At 45.8% G+C, this 24098-nt stretch overlaps 1 protein-coding gene across 1 annotated transcript in view; it reads left to right on the forward strand.

Annotated features, from left to right (window-relative positions):
• The window catches only part of ERC1 (ELKS/RAB6-interacting/CAST family member 1), a 289213-nt gene that overhangs the window by 170458 nt on the left and 94657 nt on the right, over positions 1-24098 (forward strand). The window contains 1 exon segment of the mRNA XM_032472831.1: positions 7948-8108. Coding sequence (XP_032328722.1) covers positions 7948-8108 — 161 coding nt within the window.

Below are 24098 nucleotides of genomic sequence, written 5' to 3' on the forward strand. Positions count from 1 at the left end.
TTTTTGGTTTTTTTTTTTTTAATGTCTTAAAACATACGCTTCTGGAAATCAGACTGGGACCAGAGCACATTTTAAAGTTGTGGCGACTGCCCGCGTTGTTCGGTGTGGCGCGGCTCCTCTTTCCTCCCCTTCAGCCTTATCACCTCCCTTCTCAGTGACCGCGCCCAGAGTCAGCCACAGCTGCGGGAGGTGGGCGCGCCGTGGGGTGGGTGTCCGGGTGGCAGCAGCTGAATGTGCTCCCTGGGACGGTGGAAAAGTCTCAGAAAGAGGAGCATTTCAGTTTGGCTTTGAAACTGTTCCCCAGGCTTGCAGCCAGAGCACAGATTAGGTGATTCGTCGGAAGTCCTGGTTTATGGCACCGCTCTTGGGTTAAATGCGGAAATGCTGTAAAACGTATTTAGATACATATATGACCTGAGGTAGAAATGCCCTGAGGGTCTGGCACTCAAATGGATGGGAGAATCCAGCAGTCTTGAAGAAAGTTATGTTTTACCGACAAGAAAACTCAGTACGTGTGAGTTTGGGATGAAAGGTGAACCATGTCTGTAACCCTGGCAGGTCAGAGGCTGGAAGACAACCTCCAGAGGAGCCACGGAAGACGGCTGATGAAGTACGTGTTCGTAAGTGGGCAGGAAAGGGGAAGACTCTCAGGTCGGGATGAATAGAAAGGGAATTCACAGGCAAGCACTCTGTGCACTGGTGGACGCGGGTTTTGGTCAAAGGCCCATGGCAGCCCGAGGCGGAGAGTCCAGCAGACAGCCAGCCCTCCCCTCTTTGTATAAAACGGGTCCATACGCCCCAGGTTGGCCGGCTTTGGTGAGACTAAACGAGGAAAAGAAAGCACAGCAAACAACTTCTGGATGATAAAAGGCACATAAACCCAAGTCCTGCAAGGGTGAAAAAGATACGGGATATCTTTGCCAGGACACTTGAAAACTTAGACTACATGAGCAAATGCCAAGAAAAACGGAACTTAGCAAAACTAGCTGAATGTGGGGAAAAAAAAAAAAAAGCCTTGGAAAAAAAGAGTTAGTAATAAAACTTTTTCCCACAAGTTTCAAGGCCAGAGAATTATATTAGTGATTTTTATTAGACATACAAGGAACAAACAATTTCAGCCTTGCAGAAACAATTCCAGAGAACTTTTAAAAGGGACGTACTTTACAAGGCTAGCATAACTTCACACCAAAACCTGACAAGGCTCACACAGGAAAGACCTGTCTCAACCATGAGTGTAAATGCAAAACTTCCTGCACAAAATGTTGCCAGGTCAACATTAGTGTACGTGAAAGAGAAAGAAATGCTTGAAGAGGTTAGGTTTGTTCCAGGAGTTCAAGACTGGTATCAATCATCAGGAGCCTAATTACTGTCATCAACACGTGAAAATACGGTAGGAGGAAATGCATGTGATCACCTCGAAAAACATAGAAACTTGGCATTGATTCGTCATTTAAAAAAGTCCTTAACTGGCTAGCAGTAGACGGGAATTTCCTGCTAGAGGACAGCGACTAAACATTACACTGCTTACTTACGGATAAAACTTAGAAAGTGTTCCCTTTATGACCAAGAATGAGACGGAATGCGTGCTGTCATCATTTCTGTAGGCTTTCCAGACCGTGCAGCGAGGCAAGTAAGGATCGTGAGATAAGAGAGAGCACTGTCATTAAGTTATGCCACGGTTGTCTACGTCGCAAGTGAAAAATCCAGAAAGAGTGTCTGAATCAGCTGCTGGATACAATATCAATGTACGGAAATGAGTTGCACTTTTATAACCTGCACCAAAGTGAAAATTGCATTTTTAAAAAGATACTATTTAACATAACATCGAAAAAGTGTGAAGTGTCAGAGAATAAATACGAGAACGTTTGAGATCTTCGTGGGAAAATCATAAACCTCGTTTGAAAGATACTGAACTCCTAACATGTCTCTCTCTCGTGAACTGTTCTACAACGGTGCCTGGGCTGTGGTAGACCCGATGTTCTTTGCAGGAATTCCAGAGTAGCTGACGTGCTCTTAGACATCAAGCCTTGTAAAGCTGTAATAATTAAGACAGTGTGGGTCTGGTGTAGGAAGGGGCAGACCAGCGGATCGTCACAGGAAGCACAGGAACTTGCCCATGCTTCTGGGGACACACGATGATTGTCAGAGGTGAAGATAGAATGGATTTTTCAATAAATGGTGCTGAGACATTGGATTTCCCTATGGGGAAAAAAAATGAAATTAGACCCCTACCTCACATTGTACAAAAGAAATCCGTTCCAGGTGGATTGAAGACAAAATGTGAAATGCATGCAGCGCTTTAAAACTCTTGGAAAGCTTCTCAGTCAGGTGTTGTGTGACAGCCGCAGAGGAACAGGAGCAGATTGTGACGGTTCTTTCTGTACGTCAGCCTGCCTGGGCCACGAGGTGCGCAGGTGTCTGTCCAGGCTTTATTCTGGGTGTTTTTGGATGAGATTAGCATTTAAGTCAACAGACGAGCAAAGCCGATTGCCCCCCGTCATGTGGGTGGACACATCCTGCTCTGTTCACGCCTCCCAGTCAGTTTAAGGCTGGACTAGCACAGAAAAGATCTCCCCGGAGAGAAGTGAACTCTGCCTGAGTGATTGGAGCTGAGACTTCGGCTTCTGCCTGCCTGGGGCTCGGACTGAAACCCTGGCTCTCCGTGGTTTCGAGCCTGCCGGCCTCTGTCTGCTCTCGGAGTCCCCAGCTGTCTGCTCCCTCTCAGACCTTGGCGCTTGGCAGCTTCCACAATCACCTGAGCCAGTTCCTTATAAAACATGCGTCACACATATTCCTTGTTAATATATATTTTATAGTATGTTTAACATAGCGTAGTACTATAGTGTCGTTGTGGTATGTTTATTCTATTTTAATTAATTAATGTGTTTTGTTCATCAGGGTATGTACTGACAGCAGTGTGTGCGTGCATACGTGCGTGCGTGTGTGTGTATGGGCACACACACGCACACACGTGCTCCACTCAGTGCGTGTGCTGCCGGCTCTGCTCCCCCGGACAGCGCTGACTAACACACACGCAGCAAGCAGCACTGTTTCTCGGTCACACCGACTGGAGGTTAGTGCGGTCAGCTCTGCTTTAGCTGTTGACGGAGGTGTCTTGTCTTACTGGCTCGTTCGTGGACCCAGCTGAGCGGCAGCAGCTACTCAGAGCATGGCTTCCTTGGCGGTGGTGGAAATGCCCCTAACCACACAGGCTGGAAGCCCCAGTTTGCGTCTGGTCTGCTAGCATCCCATTGCCCAAGCAAGTCACATAGCCAGGCCAAAACCAAGGGTCGGAGAAGTGTGCTCTGCCCACCGTGAGGCCACGGCGAGGGTGTGGGTGGATAATAGAGGCCGTAACTGCAGGGGAGCAGCTGTCACCACCAGCTCAGCCTGTCCCTGGCAGCCATATAGAAGTAGGAGATATCGTATGACTTGGGTGCAGGAAGAGATTTCTTAAACAGGATGTAAAAGTTATAAATCCTGACATAAAGGTGTAGTAAATTCAGTTACATTAACATATTTCTGATTGTCAAAAGACACCACAATGAAAATAACACATAAACCACCCGCTGGAGGAAGTTTTCTGTGCATGAAACTGATGAAAGGTGTCTAGAATGTTCACTCGTGTGTTTGAGGCACCTCCAGACCAAGAAGGAGGAGGTGGACAAGCTGGGGGACGCGGGCAGAGGTCTGACTGAGAGTTTCACGGGAGCAGCACCAATGCTGCGTAAATAAATGGAATGTTTAACCTCGCCGATCGTTGTTGAAGTGATCAAAGAACCTGGTGAAACTGAGAAAGCAGCCGTGAGAAAGTCTGAACCGACTGATTGGCATTATTGCTAAAAGTGAGACCATCACCGTGTGTCTCTGTGTGATGTAGTGAGTGCACACCTTCCCTGTGGAGCACTGCTGTCAGAAAGGCAGAACAAGCCCGAACTGCCTTGACGCTCTTGTCAAAGATCAGCTGACCGTAAAAGTCAGGGTTCACCTCTGGGCTCTGAGTTCTTCCCGCTGGTCTTCCTGTCCGTCCTGCCGCCAGTACTGTCCCGAAACTCACAGTAAGTTTTGAAGTCAAGAAGTGTGAGTCCTCCAACTTGATTTTTCTTCTTTCCAATGACTTTTCTTTTTTTGGCTCTCTTTCATTTCCATATGAGTTTCAGGATTAGCTTGTCAGTTTCTGCAAAAAAAAACAAAAACCCACAGAGCTTTCATAGGGACTTGCCTGAACCTCTGGATCAGTTTGGAGAGAAGGGCCATTGTAACAATGGTAAGTCTTTCGTCCATGAGCGTGTCTTCTTTGCATTTGTTTACATCTTCTTTACTTCCTTTCGGCAGCCTTCATGATTCTCAGCGTGAGTCTCACCTTTCTTCTGTTAGACTTACGCCTGGGCATTTCCTTCTCGTTGACGCTGTGTCAAATGGGATGGTTTTCTCAGTTCCATTTTCAGACTGCCCACGGCCTGTGTGGACGCACAGTTGATTTTTGTATATCGATCTTGTATCCTGCAACCTTTGTAGACTTGTTTATTTTTTTAAGTGGATTCCTCAGAATTTTTCCCTGTGTAAGATCGTGTCATCTTCAACCAGAGAAAGTTGTATCTCTTCCTTTCCCACATAGATGCTTTAAATTTTTGTCGCCTGATTTTTACTGGCCATCATCTCTAGTTCAATATTAAACAGAAGTTCTGATAACAGACGTCTGGTCTGGTTCTTGGTCCTGGCCTCAGAGGGGGAGCACTCAGTCTTTCTTCACAGAGGACCGTGCTGGCTGCGGGCTTGTCGCAGACGCCATGTGTTGAGTTGAGGAGGTCCCCCTCTTCCTGGTCTGCTGCGTTTTCATCGTGGAAAGGTTCTGAAAGTTGTCAGATGCTTTTTTACATCTTTTGAAGTGAACATGTGGTTTTTGTCCTATATTTTAAGATGATTTATTACATTTATTTTATATGGTAAATCAACCTTGCATTCTTGGTATGAATCTCAATTTTTGCATCTATGTTCATAAGGGTATTCCTCTATAGTTTTCTCCTTTTTTTTCCTTATGCTGCATTTTTTACGGTTTTGTCGGGGTTTCTGTGTCATGATCCCTCTTTGCCAAGATCCCTGTTTCTCTCACTTTTTGGCATAAGATGTGCAGAGTTCATCTTAGTGCATTTCTGCCCCCAGAGCACCGTTTCTCCAGGGAGGCCCTTCAGCTCAGTGGGAAGCCGTGACCTTGGTTCCGTGGTGTTCAGTGCTGTTGGTGGTCGTGGCCTCTAGCTGTGGAGGGGGTGGTGTGTGGGTGCGGTTCGCTCTTGGTTCTGGGTTATACATACATGGTGGGCCCTTTTTTTGTATGTGTGAGTAAATATAGTTTGGGATGAAATAAGAAAGTCGGTAGATTCCATCTGTACAATGTTCATAAACTGATAAAACTGAGTAATGATTTATGTTGGAATGTATGCGTCAGAGGTATAAATAAAGAAGGCACGAAATAAGTACCCCAAGTTAAGAATAGTGACTTCCTATCCCAAGGGAGCCCGAGGGAACAGGTAGCAGCTGCCCTTGCAGAGCTCCTGGTGCTGAGTGTGTATAAATGTGTATTTTGCTCTTGGCTCTGGAATGTATACAAATACCTTATAAAAAAGCATATGACATTTCACATTGCTCGTTTATGAAATTTAGAGGTGGTGATGGGCAACATAAAGCGTTGGTAAGTCAGTTTTCCTGTAAGTTATAAGTGGCCCTTAAGTAATTTCTGATCTTTTGCCAAGTGGGCCCAGAGCACCTTGCTGCTGCAGTGCTGTCTGCTGGGTGTCCATGTTGATAAGGGTGGATCTGACCATTAAACCGTGTTAAGAAAAATCAGTTGCATGTATGTTGTATACCTAAATGTGAAACGTAGTCCACAGGATTTAGAAGACCATCGTGACCTTGAGATAGACAACACTGTCTTATTCATGATACAGAAAGCTCTGAACATGAACATGTATAAAGGGAAAAAAACTTATTAAACTCCGTTAAAACTTAACACTGTTTATCGGAAGTGCCTTCAGTGGATTTTGCTGTTTCCACACGGCGGACTACCGCACGATTAGGAGAAGTGCAGGACTGCGGCTCTGCCCAGCGGGGCGGGCAGGTCTCACCGGCACAGCACCGGGTGAAGAAATCTGTGCTTAAAGTTACATCCTATGTGATTCTGTTTGTGTGAAGTTAGAGCAATAGGTGCAACTCATCTAGAGTTTGAGAGACGCAGTTATTCTTCATCTGGAAAAGGGGTGTGAGGGGGCTCGGGGTGCTGGTGAGGTTCCGTTGTTGGTCTGTGTGCTCTTCACATGAGCTCGTTCACTTAGAGAGGATTCTTCAGGTGGTACGTTTGTTATTTGTGTATTTTTCCATATTTATGTTGCATTTCAATAAAATGTTCACCAAAAATTTTAGATGCATGAGAGTGTGTGTAGAGGAGACCTCCTTTTGTATAGAAAAAGGAGGACTAGTCTGTTTATACCTGCTCGCTTTTGTGTGTATAAAATATCCTTTCAAGTTACGTAGGAGCCTGAAGGGACAGTGTGCCGGGAGCGGTGGAAGGCGGGATGGGAGGGAGATCTTGTGAGATGTGTTTAAGTTCGTAAAAGACAGACACATCGCAGGCTCCGTTTATTAGCGCTGCTGTACGTGTGCCGTTGATGACTGACTTTGTGCTAAAAGAACATACCTTGGGGCATCGCTTCAATCCAGTTGTAGATGAGATTTTATATGAATTAAACTGATAATATGGCGTCATCCTCGCTGACAGTTTTCAAAGGGGCAGGCAGTGATCTGTGTCCGTGTAAAGCTTGCAGCTACGTGAACACACGTCCAGGGAGCTCTGCTCACAGCCTGAACTCTCCCAGCGACTGGGGCTGTCGGGTGCTGCTAGCTGCACATTAACTCGATCGCTTCTGAGAAGATACGCGAAGTACAATAACTCAAGCACCGAAGAGCTGAATGTACGCATTTACCCTCCGTGTTTAACGGCTGTTACCTGTCAGTCTGCCTGCGCCCTCCTCTACATCTGAAAAGGACCGTAACCAAGGTGACCTCTTGTCCAGAAGCGGCCTGACGTCAGGGCTTCTGATGGGTGTGCTTGGCCGGCTGATTATCTGGTCGAGGTCGCTTTTAGGTAATAACAGATACTGTGGTCAGCGTATTTTTTGCTTCTGACGTAAGATGAGTGTGTTTGTGTAAATTCTGGTTTTGGAACCACCCAGAGCACAGGGAAACGACTGATAAAGGACACGACCTGCCCTCTTAGTTTCTGGTGTTTTAGTGTCTGTCTCTTTTCTCTCTGCCGTTTTTGTGGGTGTTTTTTAAAGCATCTTGTCTCTTCTCTATCTGCTCATGTATTTTTCTTTTTTTCTTCTTGCCTTCCTTGAAAAAGCTCTACCTGCCTGCTTTAGAGCAGGAAATTATCTGATTGAATCCTAGCTCTTTCTTTAAAAAGGAATTCTTCGTCCTGGTGAGGTGGAAGAATCTTAGTTTGCGCAAATATAAGTGACTCGTTTATGTTCACCCTGCATCTGTTATGAGTCGAGTTTACGGCTTTTATTTCCTAAAACCCTTCTAGAGGTATTTATTGTGATTTTGTACCTTATATTTTTATCTCCAGTATATTGTTATTTCCATGTAGGTTTCTAGACCATTTCCAAATAAATTCTTTAAAAGGGACTGTCTATGGCAGAGTGTTACTTCTTAAACCTTGAGTTTATCAAAAAAAAATGAGGTTCTTTTTGACCTGCACTGAGGAATTACAGTGGAGGGAAGATGAGAGCTGTGTTTCTTGACCTGCTCTGTCTGTCTGACCAGGGACAGTGCAGGATATTTGGGGGGTGTGTCTTCAGTGTCAGGGACCCTGGTGCTGCCCGTTGCCCGGCCCCTCTGACCGTACCCGGGCCGGGTGTTCAGCTTTCCCCTTTCCCGTGTCTGTCGCAGGTGGAGGAGTTACTGATGGCCATGGAGAAGGTGAAGCAGGAGCTGGAGTCCATGAAGGCGAAGCTGTCCTCGACTCAGCAGTCCCTGGCGGAGAAGGAAACTCATCTGACCAACCTCCGGGCCGAGAGGAGGAAGCACTTAGAGGAGGTCCTGGAGATGAAGTAAGTTTGGTGGCGCCGCCCTCAGGCCCACGTGTCGGGGAGGGACGTGTCCTCGCTGCTCTCACCTTCCGGCCCCGTTCATTGCCCCTTAGCCTCGCTTTCATCCCACGTGTGTTTCTCACGCCTTAGAACAGGTCTGAGACAAACCCTGGTCCCGCAGAAGTGGTTTGCCTCCTCTTCACTGAATTTAGTGCATGTATCTGTGTCAGCTGGTGTCTCTGAAGTCCCCAGAGCCTTCTGGAAAGTTCAGGCAAGTGTTTGCGCTCATTGAGGAAGGTGACTGTGGCTTCTGGGGTCACAGGATGGCTAGGCAGTTTTTAAAACCCCTCTCTTACAATAAACATTTCCAGAGGCACACAGACGTCGAGAGCACAGTGCCCATCCCCACATTTCACCACCGACATGTGCACTCGCCAGGGGTCTTCACAGAACTGTCACTTCCAGCAAAACCTCGCTTCCCCTCAGTTTCCTCCCCGCCCCGCGTCCTGGGGCTCCCTTGAGGTGTCTGTTGTGAGGCGTGTGCACCCACTGTGCGCCCCGCGCCTGCTGCTGCCGCTTCTCTGCAGCGTTGAGAAGCTCTGGTGTCCTTCCCTTTAGAGGTGTCTCTTTTTTAGGTCCCATGGCGTGTTCTCCATTACACCCCCTCGACCCCTACCCCCAGGTAATCCTTACTCGGATTTTGCTGACACCAAGTCTGCCCTGGGCACCCCCGGTTGCCTTGTCACCTCGGGCGGCCTGTGTTTTGTTGTCTTTTCTTCTGTCTCAAGGGGGCTACTCCTCCCCCTCGTCAGGCCAGCTTCTTGCTTCTGTCTCGGGGCGAAGCCCTGGTCCCTCCTCTGTTAGTTTTCTGCCGTGTGATCGTGCTCACTGTCTGTCGGTCGTCCTTCCCTGGTAGACGCGCGGCCTCTGCCCTGGGCTAACAGGCCCGTCTGAGCCCGGCTAGCGCTCCCCGCCGGCAGCGCCTCCCCTCTGCCTGGAGCTGTCGGGGAAGGGCGACACCAGGTTACGCTGCAGCCAAGGCTTTTGCTCTGGTTCCTCGGCGTGCGTTCGCGTGGGGCCTGAGTATTGTGATGTCATGACATGGCCCTGGAGTTGAAGAGACAAGTGTTGGGGCGTCACCTGTGCTCACGGGTCGTCAGGCCGCAGTGCCAGGGTTAGGGACCCTTTAGAACAGTGTTGCAGGTGACGCGCTCTTGGAAGCGGTGAGTCCCGCGGCCAGAAACTGGTCGAGACGCGGGAGGAGAGGGAGAAGTCACGGTTCTGAGCAAGCAGCACGACGAGAAACAGGCTTACAAGTCAGTTTGCTTCTTGGGGGCACGTTCGCGGAAGAGGTCCTGGGCCTGCTTCTGTCAGTGGCGGTAAGGGAACAGAAGCAGCGTGGGTGTGACGTGGGGGAGAACAGGCTGTCGGCTGTGACAACGCCTCAGCAGAAACCGGCCCGAAGCTTAGTTATGCACGCGCAGAACACCACGAGTAACACGGTGTGGGGTCGCATACAGTGCGCGTTTGGTTCCTTTCCACTGCACAGCTGACCAAGGGAATACACGTTTTTCTGCTGTATTCTGGACTCCTTTCCAAATGCTGAACAGTTTCTGCTAATCGTCTGTCCTGGGTTGGGAGTGTCTGAGAGTCTGTAACTTTGATCAGAATTTGCTTCATTCTGTTGCCAGTTGGTAAGGCGTTTACGCCCCCAAGGAGTCCCGCTGTGCTGTGTGCGTGCGACTGCTCACGGCACGTGGACGGAGCGCGCCTCCCGGAGCGAAGGGGCCTGAGTCTGCGTTCCGACTCTGCCGCTCGCTAGCCCTGCGACTTCCGCAGGTTCCTGAGCGTCCCACGCCGAGTCTCCTCGCTTGTAAACTGGCAGGAGTAATTGTTCCTGCTTCTCAGCGTTTTCATGACAACAGGATAAGACGTTACTAATACACGTAACTGGGAGCAGTGCGCGGCACCGGAAGCACTTCATGCTGGGTGTTATTAGCTTGCTGCGCGTATTTCCTGGTGATGATTTGCAGGAAAACAAAGTTATTTGAGCAAAATTTAAAAGAAGGAAGGCAGCGTCCTGCCTGTGGCTGTCGGCAGTGACGACGAGATTCTCCCCTCTGTAATCGTGGCGGGACCCACCGGTTTTTAAATGTGCACGTCATTGAGTTGTTAGTAATTGAACAAGTGAGAGGGCTTGTTCGCTATGACCAGGGAACTTGAAATGTGGGCGAAGCGTGAAGGGAACGCAGCGTGCAGAAGGGCCTGAAGCAAGCCACGTGTGCCTGAATCTGGAGGAAGAGGAGTCTTGCCGAGGAAGAGGTGGCTGGCCCGTGTGTGGGACAGCTCTTCAGCGGAGCACCGAGTCGTCTGGTTTCCTGGACTAACCCTGACCTGGTCAAACCCAGAGGAATGTCCTGATGGTTCTTGTCTGTCCCTAGTGTTTATGATTATAAATTCTGAGTGTCTGCTGCAGATGAATGGCGGCCGTGAGCTTTGGGAGATGTGGAACGGCTCAGCTGGTAGGCTGCCAGCGGTTCAGCAGGCGTGCTGGCGGGCCAGCCCTGAGGAGAAGGAACATTTTTATTGGCAGATCCCACGTTGGCGCTGCCTCTCCTCATGCTGTGGTTTTGTTAGCCGTTACTTTTTCATTCCACTTTTATGTTAGCCTCTTTGCCTAATAAAGGAAGGATGAATGGGGAAGGGGGAAAATAATAAAGTAACAGCCATAGGAAATGTGAAGTCTCAGTTCAGGGTGTGAGCTTTACTATCAGGGTTTCCCGGCGAGCTAGTTCATCCTCCACCGCCCTGCCTTCAGGGTCCTTCTGCGGGCTCACCCTGTACTGGCGCCACGAAAACAGCCTACAAGACTCATTTTCCACTTTGAGTAAAATTGTTATCAAACTGTAGATCGGACTACTCTGAGGACTGGTTTGTTTTGGGAGGTGGTGGCATAGCTCTTTTGTTTCTTTGAGAATCTGCAGCTGTTTGGTGAGTAATAAATACTTTATCATTCATACTGTTAGTAACGTTGCTGGAGAAATCCAGGCCTCTGTGAGCTACGTTATACACTCATGAGATGCCTTTTGGCTCAAGAAAGCCCTAACTCCCCACAAACAGAAAATAAATTTTCATATGAGCCTATGAAGAGTCCAGTAGTATAATCTGAATTTTGGCATTTAAAAAACCTTTGCCTTTTAATTTCAGAGAGAAAAGTAGACTATGCTTAGAATTAAGAAAGCTGTAGAAAACGGTTCCTGGGGAAGGTCAGGCTACTTTGGGTTAGTGTAGTTCGGTGATCAATCGATTATACTTCAAATCATTAAAATGAGACTGTATTTTAAATTATTTTATCCCCTGATATTCTGTAGGATTTCATTTTAAAATTTATTGCAGAGTTGCTGACATTTAAAAAAATCCCATTTGGGGGTTTCTGGCAGTCTTCCAGATTAACCACAAAGTTGATAACAGTTATGCACATCATATCCTGGCCACAAATTGAAATGTACTTTAAGTTACAAAAGAATTAGAACATGTTTTCTCTTTGCAAAGCCACGCTTGTTTAAACTTCCACCAAATGCCTTTATTTGAGTCATTGGATATATGATGAAGGACTCTTAGTGGAATTGGAGGCATTTTTCACAGTGACCTAAAATGCTAAGGTTTAAATTATTTTGTAGGAAATCAAATAAATTGTGATGGAAATCTCCTGCACTTGAGTTGCAAAAGAAAACAAAGTATGCTGTACAGTACGGCGATAAACAAGTAACACCGGTGGGACTGGTCCTAATTGAAGCACAGAGCGGAGTCTCTGCCCACAGTCAGCTGTCTCGTGCCCGGGGGCTTCCTCCCTCGACATGGTCAGCTCTTTAATTCTGCCCCCTCTGCTTCTACCCTGGCATCCAGCCCTCTCATGCTGCCTACTTCACAGAACGTGTGATAGCCGCTGTTCCGACATCCTTCTTCACCAGAACTGGGAGTGCAGCTGGGGCTCTGAGATGCTGTAGGTCAGTGGTGGAGATGGGTTTAAGGAGTGTGGTAATTACTGGAGTGCCCTACCTCTCCCTGTTCCTGTGCTTTGACCGTGATGCTCAGCTTCTCACCAGATGATGCAGGAGTATGACAAGTGGTTTTCTGAAATCGTTCTGTTTTCTTGTGACCTGAATTGGAATCTGTTATAAAAAACTCTAAACATCCCTTGCCTTTCTTCTCCCTTAAGCCTAAATCCATCCCACTTTTAACTGTTCAGGGTCAGGTGTAACTTCCAAACAGAGGAAACCACATTCTTTAAAAATTCACGCTTCCTAATCATCTTTACATATAAAAAGTCTTGAATGACTGGAGTAATCTCTAAGTACCAAGTCACGAACGGAGCTTTCTGGACAAAGGCCCCCCCAGGCCCCTCTCTTCTCCAGCGTTTAGAAGTCTTTCTCTGCCCCGTCAGCGTACGGTCTGTGTGCAGGAATGCCCTCCCTCGTGCAGGGTGAAGGTAAGCAGATGGGTCCTCCTCTTTCTCCCAGAGGGTGAAGGAGGGGGATGGCTATCTCACTTCTTTCCTACCCTTTCACATTTTCCTCTCCTGGAGGCCTGGGATCAACCCCAGTCCCTCTGTTTAATACAAATGAAACAGTTAAAGGGTTAACTGTTGCAGGTGGATAATCTAGTGCCTTAACCTAAATTGCAATGCTCATTTTAAGAATTTTTTTTTATGTAATATACCAGTATGAGGGGTTTTTTTTGTTTGTTTTGCTTTGAGATTTTCTAAAAAATTTTTTCCTTTCAGGACCTTCCTTCTCAGTGTCCCTCAGAAAGTACCATACAGGAATTTGCTAGTTCTGTAAATGGGTAGAGCTTCCTTCAAGCTCTGCATGTAGAAATAATAATTCATTTATTTAATCATAAGCCTTTCCTGCCTGAGGATTCTGAGTGAAACAGTACGGTAAGATGCTCTTTGCAGCAAAGACTGTGTTTACATTTTGAGCCAGTTTTCTTACCTGTAAACTGGGGTAATAATATTTAGACCCAGCTCATGAGGTTGTTGCAAGGATTAAATAAGATAAAGTAATAAAAACACTTTGAAATTGGTCAGGCTGAATATTTGCAAAGTATGATGCTCACAACTGAAAATCCAGTTTGCACTTAACTTTTCAGGTTGGTGGTTTTCTCATTCTGAAATGAAAGGGTCTCCTACATCTCTGAGATTCCTGTGGTCTAAAAAATCACGCGGTTATCTGACTAGGTGACCTTCTGACATCCCTTGATTCTGTGGCTGTATATGCTCTGAGTAAATCAGAGAAGTAATTTATACATAAACAGTATACTGAGCAGAAGCTGGGGGTCAGATGTCCGCAGGTCCTTGGCTGCGGGCTAAGCTGCACGTTCGCTGCCTGGGACTGCCCGCGGCATACCCGAGATGAGCTGCTGTGGGGATGGAAGTGGGATTGTGACTCAGAGGTGGAACAGCAGTGCTGGGGAGTCTGGAGTTCCGAGCCAGTCCAAGTGGCAAAATTCACATTAAAACTTCAGGCATCTTTCTGAGATAACAGAAAGCCCAGGTTTTAGGAGTAGAGATCGTGACCTGTGCTACGTGAACTGAAGATGCAGTTTAACAAAACTGAAAGCTCCAGGAAAGTTGATAGAATTTGGAGGATGAATCCCATCAAGACAGAGAGGTCTGGGAAATACCCCGGGCTTTCAACACATCAGCCCGACAAAGCGTAAACCCAAGCCTACACACGTTCCAGGAGCCCAGGCAGTAACTGAATCATCTACTGGAATAACGACCGTTGCTTTCAGAAGAAAGTGACAGAGCCCAGCGTCTTTATTCTGCGTCATCTACAGCAGCCTGCATTCGACTGAAAAATACTGCCGGACATTCAGACGGGCAGTAACACATGGCCCGGAGTGAAAAAGGCATGCAGCAGAAGGCAGCTCAGAGACGGCCCAGGTACCGGATTTGAGAGTGACCAGCACGCCTTAAAGACTTAAAAGAAGATGTAACGTCAGTGAAACAGCAGTAGGTACTCTCATCTGAGAAAGGAAAATCGTTAGAAAAATGGAAATTCTAAACCTGAAAATTAACTAATTCACTGGATGGTCTTAATGACAGATTAGAGCCGTCAAAAGAAAGAAACCATAAATTTTAAAATACCATCAACTGAAATTATCCGGTCTGAGAAACGGGGAGAAAAGGAATTTTTACAGAATGAACAGGGTTTCCGTGATGTGTTGGACAGTATCAGACGGGCCAACGTGCACGTAGCTGGCACTGCAGAGGGTAGAAGAGTGAGAAGGGAGTAGAAAGAAAGATTTGTAAAGACAATGGCTGGAATATTTTTTTAATTTGACTTAAAATATATTGATTTAAGGAGGTGTATGGGAAATCTCTGTGCCTTCCTCTCAAGTTTTTTGTTCATCTAAAAGAGCTCTAAAAAATGAAAGTCTTTTTAAAACGCACACGTATTTACAGATCCTAGAAACCTTGTGAAACCAAGCAGGACAAATACAAAGAAAACCACACCTGTAAACATTGTAAGTTAATTGCTGGAAACAAAGTATAAAGAGAAAAAAACAAAAGCAGAAAAAAAGACAGCATGTAAAGGGAAATTAGGACAGCCGAGTTCATGTCAAAGACACTGGAGATCATAACAAAATGATTTAAAACTTCTTTTAAAGTACAGAAAGAGGAATTGTCAGCCTAGAATTCTACGGCCAAATAAAAACAGTCTTAAAAGGTAGAGTTAAATACAGACGTTTTCAGATAAATAAATAAAAAAAGAACTTACCTCTAGAAAACACATTCTGTAAGAAATGCTAATGAGCGTTCTTCCAGCTGAAAGGAAATGAAAGCAGATTGGAGTGTGAACCCACAGGAAGGAGTGGGGACACCAGACGTGGTAAGCAAGCGGATACATACAGAAGACTTCTTCTTTCCTCTCATATTTTCCATAAAAGACAACGGGCCGTTTAAAGCAAAGAGACTAACCGTGCAAGGTGGAGTTTACAGTACACATAAGGGTGAAAGGTAGGACAGCCAGAGCACAGAAGATACGCGAGCAGAACTCGTGGGCGTAAGGCTGTGAACGTCGTGAAGTGGGAAACACAGAGTATCCGTCTTGAAGTCTTACAATTTCTAAATCTAAGCAGACTTTGGTAAGTTAAAGGTGCGTAATGTTATCTGTAGAGCAACCTCCAAAAACAAAAACCAAAAACAAAAATGTTTAAAATCCAATAGAAGAAATAAAACACACTAAAAATTATTTCATTTACCCAGAAGAGAAAGGACAGCAAAGGAACAGCAGAGGAGTGAAGCAGAGAAAGGGCAAGTGGATGATGGATGTAAATCAGGTGTAAATACCAGTGTTGTGTCCAAGTCACACGGACTAAACACTCCTGTTAATGAACAGAGAGTACGGGAGAGTATTGGGGTGGATTGAAACAAGGCAGTGCTGTCTGCAAGACATAGAGTGCAATAAACACAAACAGGCTGAAATCAAAGAGTGGACAGCGATATTCCTTGTAAACAGTGATCATAAGAAACCTGGTCTGGCTTTATTAATCTCAGATAAAGGAGGCTTCTGAAGAACATCCCTGGGGATAAAGAAGAACTCATCATAATGACGAAGGGGACGGTTCATCAGGAAGACATCACAGCCCTTCACGTGCACGCACCTGATAACGGAGCCTTGAAACTCAGGAAGGGCCAGCTGACAAACCCACACTCATTATTCACTGCTGGAGATTATAACCCCTGTTTCTCAGAAATTGATAGAATAAGTGGACAGGAAATAAGCAGTAAAAATATAGAAGCTCTGAAGAGTGTCAACTTGACCTATTTAATATTTATAGAGTAGTGCACCCAATAACTGAAGAATATTTATGTTTTTCAAATATGTATGGAATGTTCACCAATGAGGACCATATGCTGAGCCATAAAAATAAATATGAATAAATTTGAGAAGACTGAAATATATCAGAATTGTTTTCTGACCACAATGGAATTAAGTTAGAAGTTAATAATATGATTTTTGGAAAATCCCCCAAATGTTTGGAAATTAAGTTATATAATTCTAAATACCATGGCTCAGAGCAGTCATAAGGAATCTGAGAAGTCGCTTTGAACTGAATGAAAATGAAAATACAAGAGTGACATTCTGTGTTGCACAGCTCAAGTGATGCTTACGGTGAAGTCTGTGCCTTTAAATGCTTATTTTACAAAATAAGAAAGTTTAAATTCAGTGATCTGAGTTTCCACACTAAGAAACTAGAAAAAAGAAGAGCAACGTAAATGATAGTAAATAGAATGAAGGAAATAATAAGGGTCAGAGCAGAAACCAAGGAAACAGCAAACCGACAACACAGAAAATCCACAAAGTGGTTCTTCAGAGAGTTAATGAAGTTGGTAAGCCCTTTCCTAGGGGAATCAAGGGGAAAACGCAGACGTAGGAATCAGCGACATTCATGATGAAAGAGGATAAGAGCATTTCACGTGAAGGTCTAGGGGAATTTTAGAAGAGGATATTTTGAACCACTTTGTGTCTGTAAATTTGATAACTTAGGTATAATAGACAAATTTCTTGAAAAATGTGGTTTATTAAAACTGGCTCAAAAAAGAATAGAACATTGAGCAAGGCCTGTACCTATCAAAGGAATTGAATTTGTAATAAAAAATAAAGAACTCCAGGCCCAGGTTGGCTCACTGGTGACTTTTACTAAACATCTGAGAAGTAATGCAAGTCTTACTGAAATTCTTTCTGAAAATAGGGAATAAGGAAATACTTCCTAATTCATCTTATGAGACTAGAATTGCCCTCACACTTAAACCTGAAAAACACATTACATAAAGAAAATTGTAGATCCGTCTCCCTTATGAACATTGACATAAAATTCCCCAACAGAGTCTTAGCAAATTGAATCTAATATAAAGAAGAAAGCTAGTGAGTCACAACCAAGTTAGGCTGATTTCTGGAAAGCAAGGTTTGTTCACTATTCTAAAATAAGTTAGCTAAGCTCACTACATTACCAGTACAGAAAAAAATCTTAAATTATCGCAGATATTCAGAAGAAGTTTTTTTAACATACTTACGTACAAGAACAGGAGACAATTTCTTTAGCTCAATAAAGGGCGTGTATGAAACTTCACTAAATGATGGGCGCTTTCCCCTGAGGTTGCAAAGGACATAAAGACGTCCACGTCCGGCCCTTGCTTGTTATTGTGTCGGAGATCCGGGTTGTGCAGGACGTCAAGAAACAGTACAGTTCAAAAGGAAGAAGAAGAGTTGTCTTTATTCACAGACAATACGACTGTCTAAGCAGGGCAATATGTAAAAATCCGTTGTATTTCTATACATTAGCAATGAGCAAATGGAAACTGAAGTTTTAGAAAATACTGTCTATGATGACATCAAAATGCGTCAAGTACTTCAGAGTAAATTTAACAAGACTTGTGCAAGATGTCTACACTGAAAACCACAGAACATTACAGAGAGAAAATTTTAAAATATCTAAACAAATACAGGGATGTATCTAGTTCATGCTTTGAACTGTTCAAACTTTAAGCTGCTCGTTTCCCCCACATTTATTTGCAGCACAATCCCAGCCAGAATCACAGGAGGATTTTTGTAGAAACTTCCAGTTGGAGTCTTAAATGTGTATCGAACTGCAGTGGCTCTCGCAGGGCTACCCCAGTTTTGAAGGAGAACAGAGGCAGCTGACTTGCACTGCCTGATCTGTAGTCTTCGCTTAAAACGGCAGCAATGAAGAAGTATGCTGTAGGCACGAAGGCTGGCGTGCAGAGTGAAGGGGCAGAGGTGGGCCCGCGTACCTGTGGTCAAAGGCACCGATACAGTTCAGTGTGGAAACGTTCATCTTTGTAATGGATGATGCAGATACAGCGGGATGTCTGTAAGGTAAAATGAGCTAAGGCCTTTATACCACATGCAAAAGTTAATTCAAAATGGATTTCAGACCTCAGCATAAAAGGAAAAGCCATAAACTTCTGGGAGAAAATAGGAAACTTTGGAGTAAGCAAAGATTTCTTAGTACAGAAAATATACTAATCACAAGGAAGAAATTGGTAAGTTGTACTTCATCAGAATTAAAAGCTGTTCTTCAAAAGACACCATTAAGAAAATGAAAATACTCGAATGATTCAGGTAAAAGGTATTTATGTGATGAATAGGGTTTTGTATGCAGCTTTGCAGGTGATAGTGACATTTCTGCCACATCTGTGTCTCTGCAGAATTTACCCCATTGTCTTAACAGCTGTTTATTTGCAAGCTTTATCATCTTCCTCTAGACTCTCGACTTTCAAAGTGTTGTTCATCTTAAATCCTGAGAAACGAGAACAGTACCCAGTGTATTGGCATGAAGTAAATATTTTTTGAATTGTACCAAATTTTTCTCAAATTATGTTTGAAGAGGATACATAACCAAATTCCTGGTTGTTTTAAACTGCTTTTATAGTGTTTGTTGTTACAAGTTAGATCTTCCAGATGGACTGAACATTGTTGAGATCCAGAGCTCATCTTTTCTCTCCGGTTTAATGTTCTGGGGAATTACCTGGCTGGCAACAGGTCCTAAGGGAAATACCTGTGATGTACATGTCGGTCTTACACGTAAGTCGCTGTCACAGGGGAATCAGGTGAACCCCTGCCTTGAGCAGAGGGCATCTTCGCTGTGTGTAAGAACGCGGTTACGGCTGGATTCGTTCTTTTTCTTCATCGCCTTTTCTTCCGTGTAATGACATACTTTCAGCTCCCCATGGGCATTGGTATGATTTCCCACCGAGAATTAGGGTGTTTCTTGTCACTGTGTTTGTGACCATGCATTTTATGGTAGAGATACTGTTGCTTTTTCGAGCAGAGTGGTTACTAACTAGCAGAGGTGGCCAGCAGTTTGATCTTGAAATTAAGCTTCGTTTCACAGGGGGCAGCGTATGCGTGGGAGTGACCCTACCAGAACACACCTGCCTGCTAGGGGCTTGGGGTCACCCTGGGGTTGTCTCTCAGGCTCGTGGTACCAGACAGGCAGTCATGCTGTCATTGTCCCTTTGTCGTCGGCCACATCAATCCTGCATAACCTCCTTTTCTTTCATCATTTCTTGTTTTTATCTTACGGTCTTGCTTGTGTATATTTTCTTTGTGTTTGCATCATCTTAGCTCATTTGTAATATATTTGTAATCCTCAGATGTGTCAAATTGCCTTTATCCAGTCAGTGTTCAAAATCTGGAGCAGAGGGTTAATGTTATAAAAAGAGACAGTGAAAATAGGATAGTTCTCTTTCATAAAAGTGTGATCGATTCATTCAAAGAATATCTAACAAATTGGGGAAACATGATACAATGTTAAAAAAAAAAAAAAGCAGGACTGACCCCCACGCAGCATAAAACTGATTTTTCTGTGCGTGTATGGATACATTTTTTTAACAAAAAACAAAAGCTGGGAAGAATAATCACCCAATGCTCAAAGTACTTATTTTTGAATGCTGGAAATGCGGGTTTTTTTTTTTTTCTTTCTCATACTTGTTGAATTTTCTAATTTTTCATAATGAGCATGAATTACTCTTAGAGTTAGATAAAATAAAGGCCATACATTGGGGGGTGATTGATTCAGAGATGTGTATGGATGTTTATTAACTTTTTTAAAAAATCGAGATCTCTATTCATTGTGTTTTTTGTTGTTGAAAGGCAGAGAGTAGAAATACTCATGGTTAATATGATAAAGTCTCATGTTACCACTTTCATTAGCCTTTATTTTCTTTTACTTTTTAATCTTTGGGGGTGTGTGGTATAATTCACATCACTGAATTGAATCTGAACTGGGTAAAAGTACTGTCGTGGCCTTTCTGACGTACTGGTGTTTATTCAGAACACTTTTTTCTAACCAGTTGCTCAGTGGAAATAAGAATTTCCTACTTTCACTGGGGACATAAATCTGGTAACGCTGCACTTATGTTTAGAAACCTTCAGAAGCTCCATGTTGCAATCAGCTCTCCATCATTTGTCCCTGGATCTGTTTCTGGCTTTATTTCCCTCTCTAGTTCTTGTTCTCCAGAAACTATTCAAACCTGCATTCTCCCTCTGTTACAACCATTCTTGTCTTCAGTGCTTTCTCCGTGGTTCTGCTCTTAGGTTCCACCCCTTCTCACGGCTGACACCGGATCACGGTGGCTGGAAGGAAACCTGAAATCTTCTCAGTCGACACAAGCGCCCCTGTCGCTTTGCACTTTGTTTTAGAGCATTTGGCACTATTTATGCCTTGTTTCTAGACTTACTAAATGTTCCAACACTGTGCTGAGCACTGTGGATAAAATTCGCTGAGACGATGTGTTCTTCCCAGCGTCACAGAGCTCAGAACTTAGACACGCACCGCTTTTTGCAGCGTGAAGCGTGGGGTTCTGTGGGTGAAGGTAAACGGGAACGGCCATGTGCGGGGTGCTTTGTTTGCCAGAACGACCTGGAGGAGAGAATGTATGTTATTACCAGATGCCTGTCTGTCATGGCCATGCTGGTTCACTGCTGCTATGTAGGCACTGCTTTAAGTGCTGGCTTTGGTAGACCAGAAGTCTCCTCAGCATTCTGCACTCAGGATTGTCTGGAACTTACAGTCTTTCATAGGAATCTTATAATGACACCGACTAGTCCCTAAAAAAAAAAAAACCCTCTCAGGACTGTTGTAAGAATCTGCATTGATTTTATAGCCCAATTTAGGCAGAATTCGGTATTTTTGTAACAGTGAGTCTAGCCATCCGCTAATGTAGCTTGTTTATCCATTTATTTTTCTTTCATGACCTTCTTCGGTATCTTGTGCACTTTCTCAGCACGCCTTACACGTCTGCTAGATGTATTCCTGATTCCTCAGTGGCTGCTGTCATGAATGGTATCTTTTTTCCCTTGAATTCTTTAATCTATTGCTGACTGGCGGGTGCTTTTAAAGTCTATACTGTGTTTATGCCCTGTTCTTATTCATATGCCTTGTGAGTTTTATCCTTTTTTTCTTTTCTTTCTTTCTCTCTTTTGTTTTTCCATTTTCAGACTCCTTGGCATGACTTCTGTTTAACACCTTTCATGATTCCTGCACAGTACACTACACATACTTCAGATGTACAATCTGATGAATTTTGGAAGAGGTACACACCGGTGAAGCCACCACCACGATCAGGACAGCTAACGTTCCCTTCACCCCCCAGGAGAAGCACCTGTCAGATTCCTGACTCGTCCCTCTCCACCCCCTCCCCCCTGGTACCATAGGTTTGTCCTCTGTGTCTGAGTCTTTCTGTTTTGTAGATGAGTTCACTTGCGTCCTTTTTTTAGATTCCACACATAAGCAGTATCGTGTGGTATTGCTCCTTCTTTTCCTGGCTCACTTCACTGAGAATGGTGTCCTTTTTTTCTTGTTCAGTGTTACTAGAAGTTCGTCTATTTTGTATTTCTTTTTCAGGAGCCAGATTGAAATTTGCTCACCTTTGCTTTATGTTTGTTTTTATGCTGCTAGTTTCTGTTCTGTTATGATTTACTTCTGTTTCCTGACATTTACCATGTTTATTTTTTTCCAAGTTACTTGAATATTTTTAGCTATTATAGAAGCCTGATTTTTTTCTCTAAGCCTCCCATTAGCTATATCCAAATTTTTATCTGTAGAAATTTCTCCTTGTGTTTTAGTAAAGTCTTCTGGGCTCGCGAGCTTTCCCCCTTAGTCTGTGTTCCACGCAGGGTGTGGCGATTTAATTCCACAGAATCAGGGCGGAGCATTCAGTGCTGCGTGCGCAGTACCACTGCATCGTGGGGAGAAAAGAGCAGCCTGTAAGCCGTGAGCAGAGGAGGCCTCCGTGCAGCTACGGTCGGCGGGTGTGAAACCACCCGCTGACCAGGGGCCCTGGCCTTAGACGGTGCGTTGACTTTATTCTCAGCCTGCTTCGGGGTGATGTCACCATTTCCAAGTAGTCCTGGGTCTCGTTCTGGGAAGTCCTCCACTGCCTCCTTCCACAGGGGACTTCCCTTCGTCTTCCGTCGGCCAGACGGAGTCACACGCCACGTCTGGGAGGGAGGACGGGTCCACTTTCCTCGTCTCACTCTCATCAGTACCCACCCCCGAGGTCCGGCCCGAGGGCGCCTACCCGGGAGCCAGGCTGCAGCCGGACGGGCTGCATGAAGAAGGCCGTCGGAGGGGGGGGGGGCGCCGGCTGCGCAGCCCGGGGCGGCTCCCCCCCGCCCCCCGCCGCCGCCGCCGCCGCCGCCGCCGCCGCCTCCTAGCGGCCCGGTTCCAGCGCGCCGCCGCCGAGGGGGGCCCGCTGGCGCTGGCGAAGCGCCTGCTCCCGCCCGCTGCGATGCTCCCCTCCCCGGCGCGGTCCGCGCACCCCCGGCTGCTGCAGGCAGCCTCCCGGCGCGGCTCCTCACCTGCGCTCGCGCGCGCGGGCCTGTCTCCTGCCGCGTGCGTGGCCCTCGGGTGCAGGCTCCGCCTCCGGGGGCCGCGCGCTTGGGAGCCTTGCTCCCTTAGGGCAGCTCTGGGTCTGTGGCGCGGCGAGTCTCGCTGGCTCTGGGCCAGCCTTCCTGTGAGTCTCTGCGCGTGGGCCGTGCGAGCCCGCGCCTCCGGCCACTCCTCCTGGCGAGCCTTCCCCGCCCCGGCCCTGGGGGACCTCGCTTGGTTTGTAGCCGGAGGCGCCCCGCCTCGCCCTCCGCAGCCTAGTTGTCCAGCCCCGCGCGAGCTTCCTCCCGAGGGCCGCTCCCGCCGCCCCTCCTCGTGCTGTCTTCGGCGGCACCGGGGGTTTACTTCAGCTCGCGCCTCCTGTCGCGCTGTCAGTTTCTATTTTATGCAGAATTTTCATGAGTTTGGAGCAAGAGGGAAGAGTCCGTTTACGTTGGCTTAGTTCATAATATTTATCAGAAGTGTAAGTTCCAGTTTAAACCAAACTTGTTTTCAGAATGTTAGGGTTTTTTCCTTCTCTCCTAAGTTTTTGGGGGGCCTTTATTTTTACATACACACTTTCCCTTCATGAAGTCTTCAGAATTTGTAACAAGGGTTTTTGATTGCTACTTTTTAGACAGAACATCCGTTGTAAGATGTTTGCCATTTCCTACAGAATGGGGTCGATTACAGTGCTCTCGAACCAGAATTTTACGTGCACAGGTAGCGAGAGGCAGTGATGAAAGGTGTGCTGCCCCCTCCCCGTCTCTGCCTCTGAAATGCTGTTTTGTTCTCTTAAGTTTCTGCAAGTTGGAGGGTTACTTGTGCTTAAAAATTGTCATCTTTCCCGAAACTTTGTGTGTCTTCTGGAACAGTTTATTTTTCCAGTATACTTTAAAGAAAAACAACCCTTTCTGTCCCCAGCCTGCCCGCGATGTCCAGCTCCTGTTGCTCCGGCCCAGAGTTCCACTCCGCCTTGTGATAAACACCTTCGTATCTCATTATATCTTGAACTCTGTGAGCCCTGGGGGCCGGCTCACAGAGGAAGCTCAGTGTGCTGTCCAAATGAGCCGTGCCAAGCCTGTGGGTGGAGGTCACTGCCGGGAAGTAGACCAGGCGGCATTCAAGGGGCCTGGTCCGTGTGGCCGTTGCCGAGCCCCTCCGCATCGAGGTCGAAACGGGCGGAATCAAGCCTTTTGGCTACGAATTTCCTGGAGACATAAGACAGTCACACTGAGCTTGTGTGTCTCCATTTCTCCCTGGAAGGCTGTGCTGGAGGACATTCATTTCATTTCTAGGTCTGATTTTTTTAATTGGTTTTATTTTTATTTTGTAGGCAGGCTTAATGTGGCTGAATCCCTCAGTACTAAAATTCTCAGACCCCGGGATTGAGTTATTAAGTGTACCCCCAGCTCTTCTTTCGACGGACGAAGCCCTGCTGTGATGAGTGGTCTGGTTCGGAGCTGTCAGTGGTTTCCAGACGTGGAAGAGGGCCCAGTCGGGGGGATGCTTTTCCAGGACACGTGTACACACAGTAGCTGGGCCAGTGCTAATTAAGCGAGTGCTTTCCTCTCATTTTATTGTTTTCCATCTGTTAGAAAGCATCCA

Source organism: Camelus ferus, chromosome 34 (assembly GCF_009834535.1).
Source record: "Camelus ferus isolate YT-003-E chromosome 34, BCGSAC_Cfer_1.0, whole genome shotgun sequence".
NCBI lineage: Eukaryota > Metazoa > Chordata > Mammalia > Artiodactyla > Camelidae > Camelus > Camelus ferus.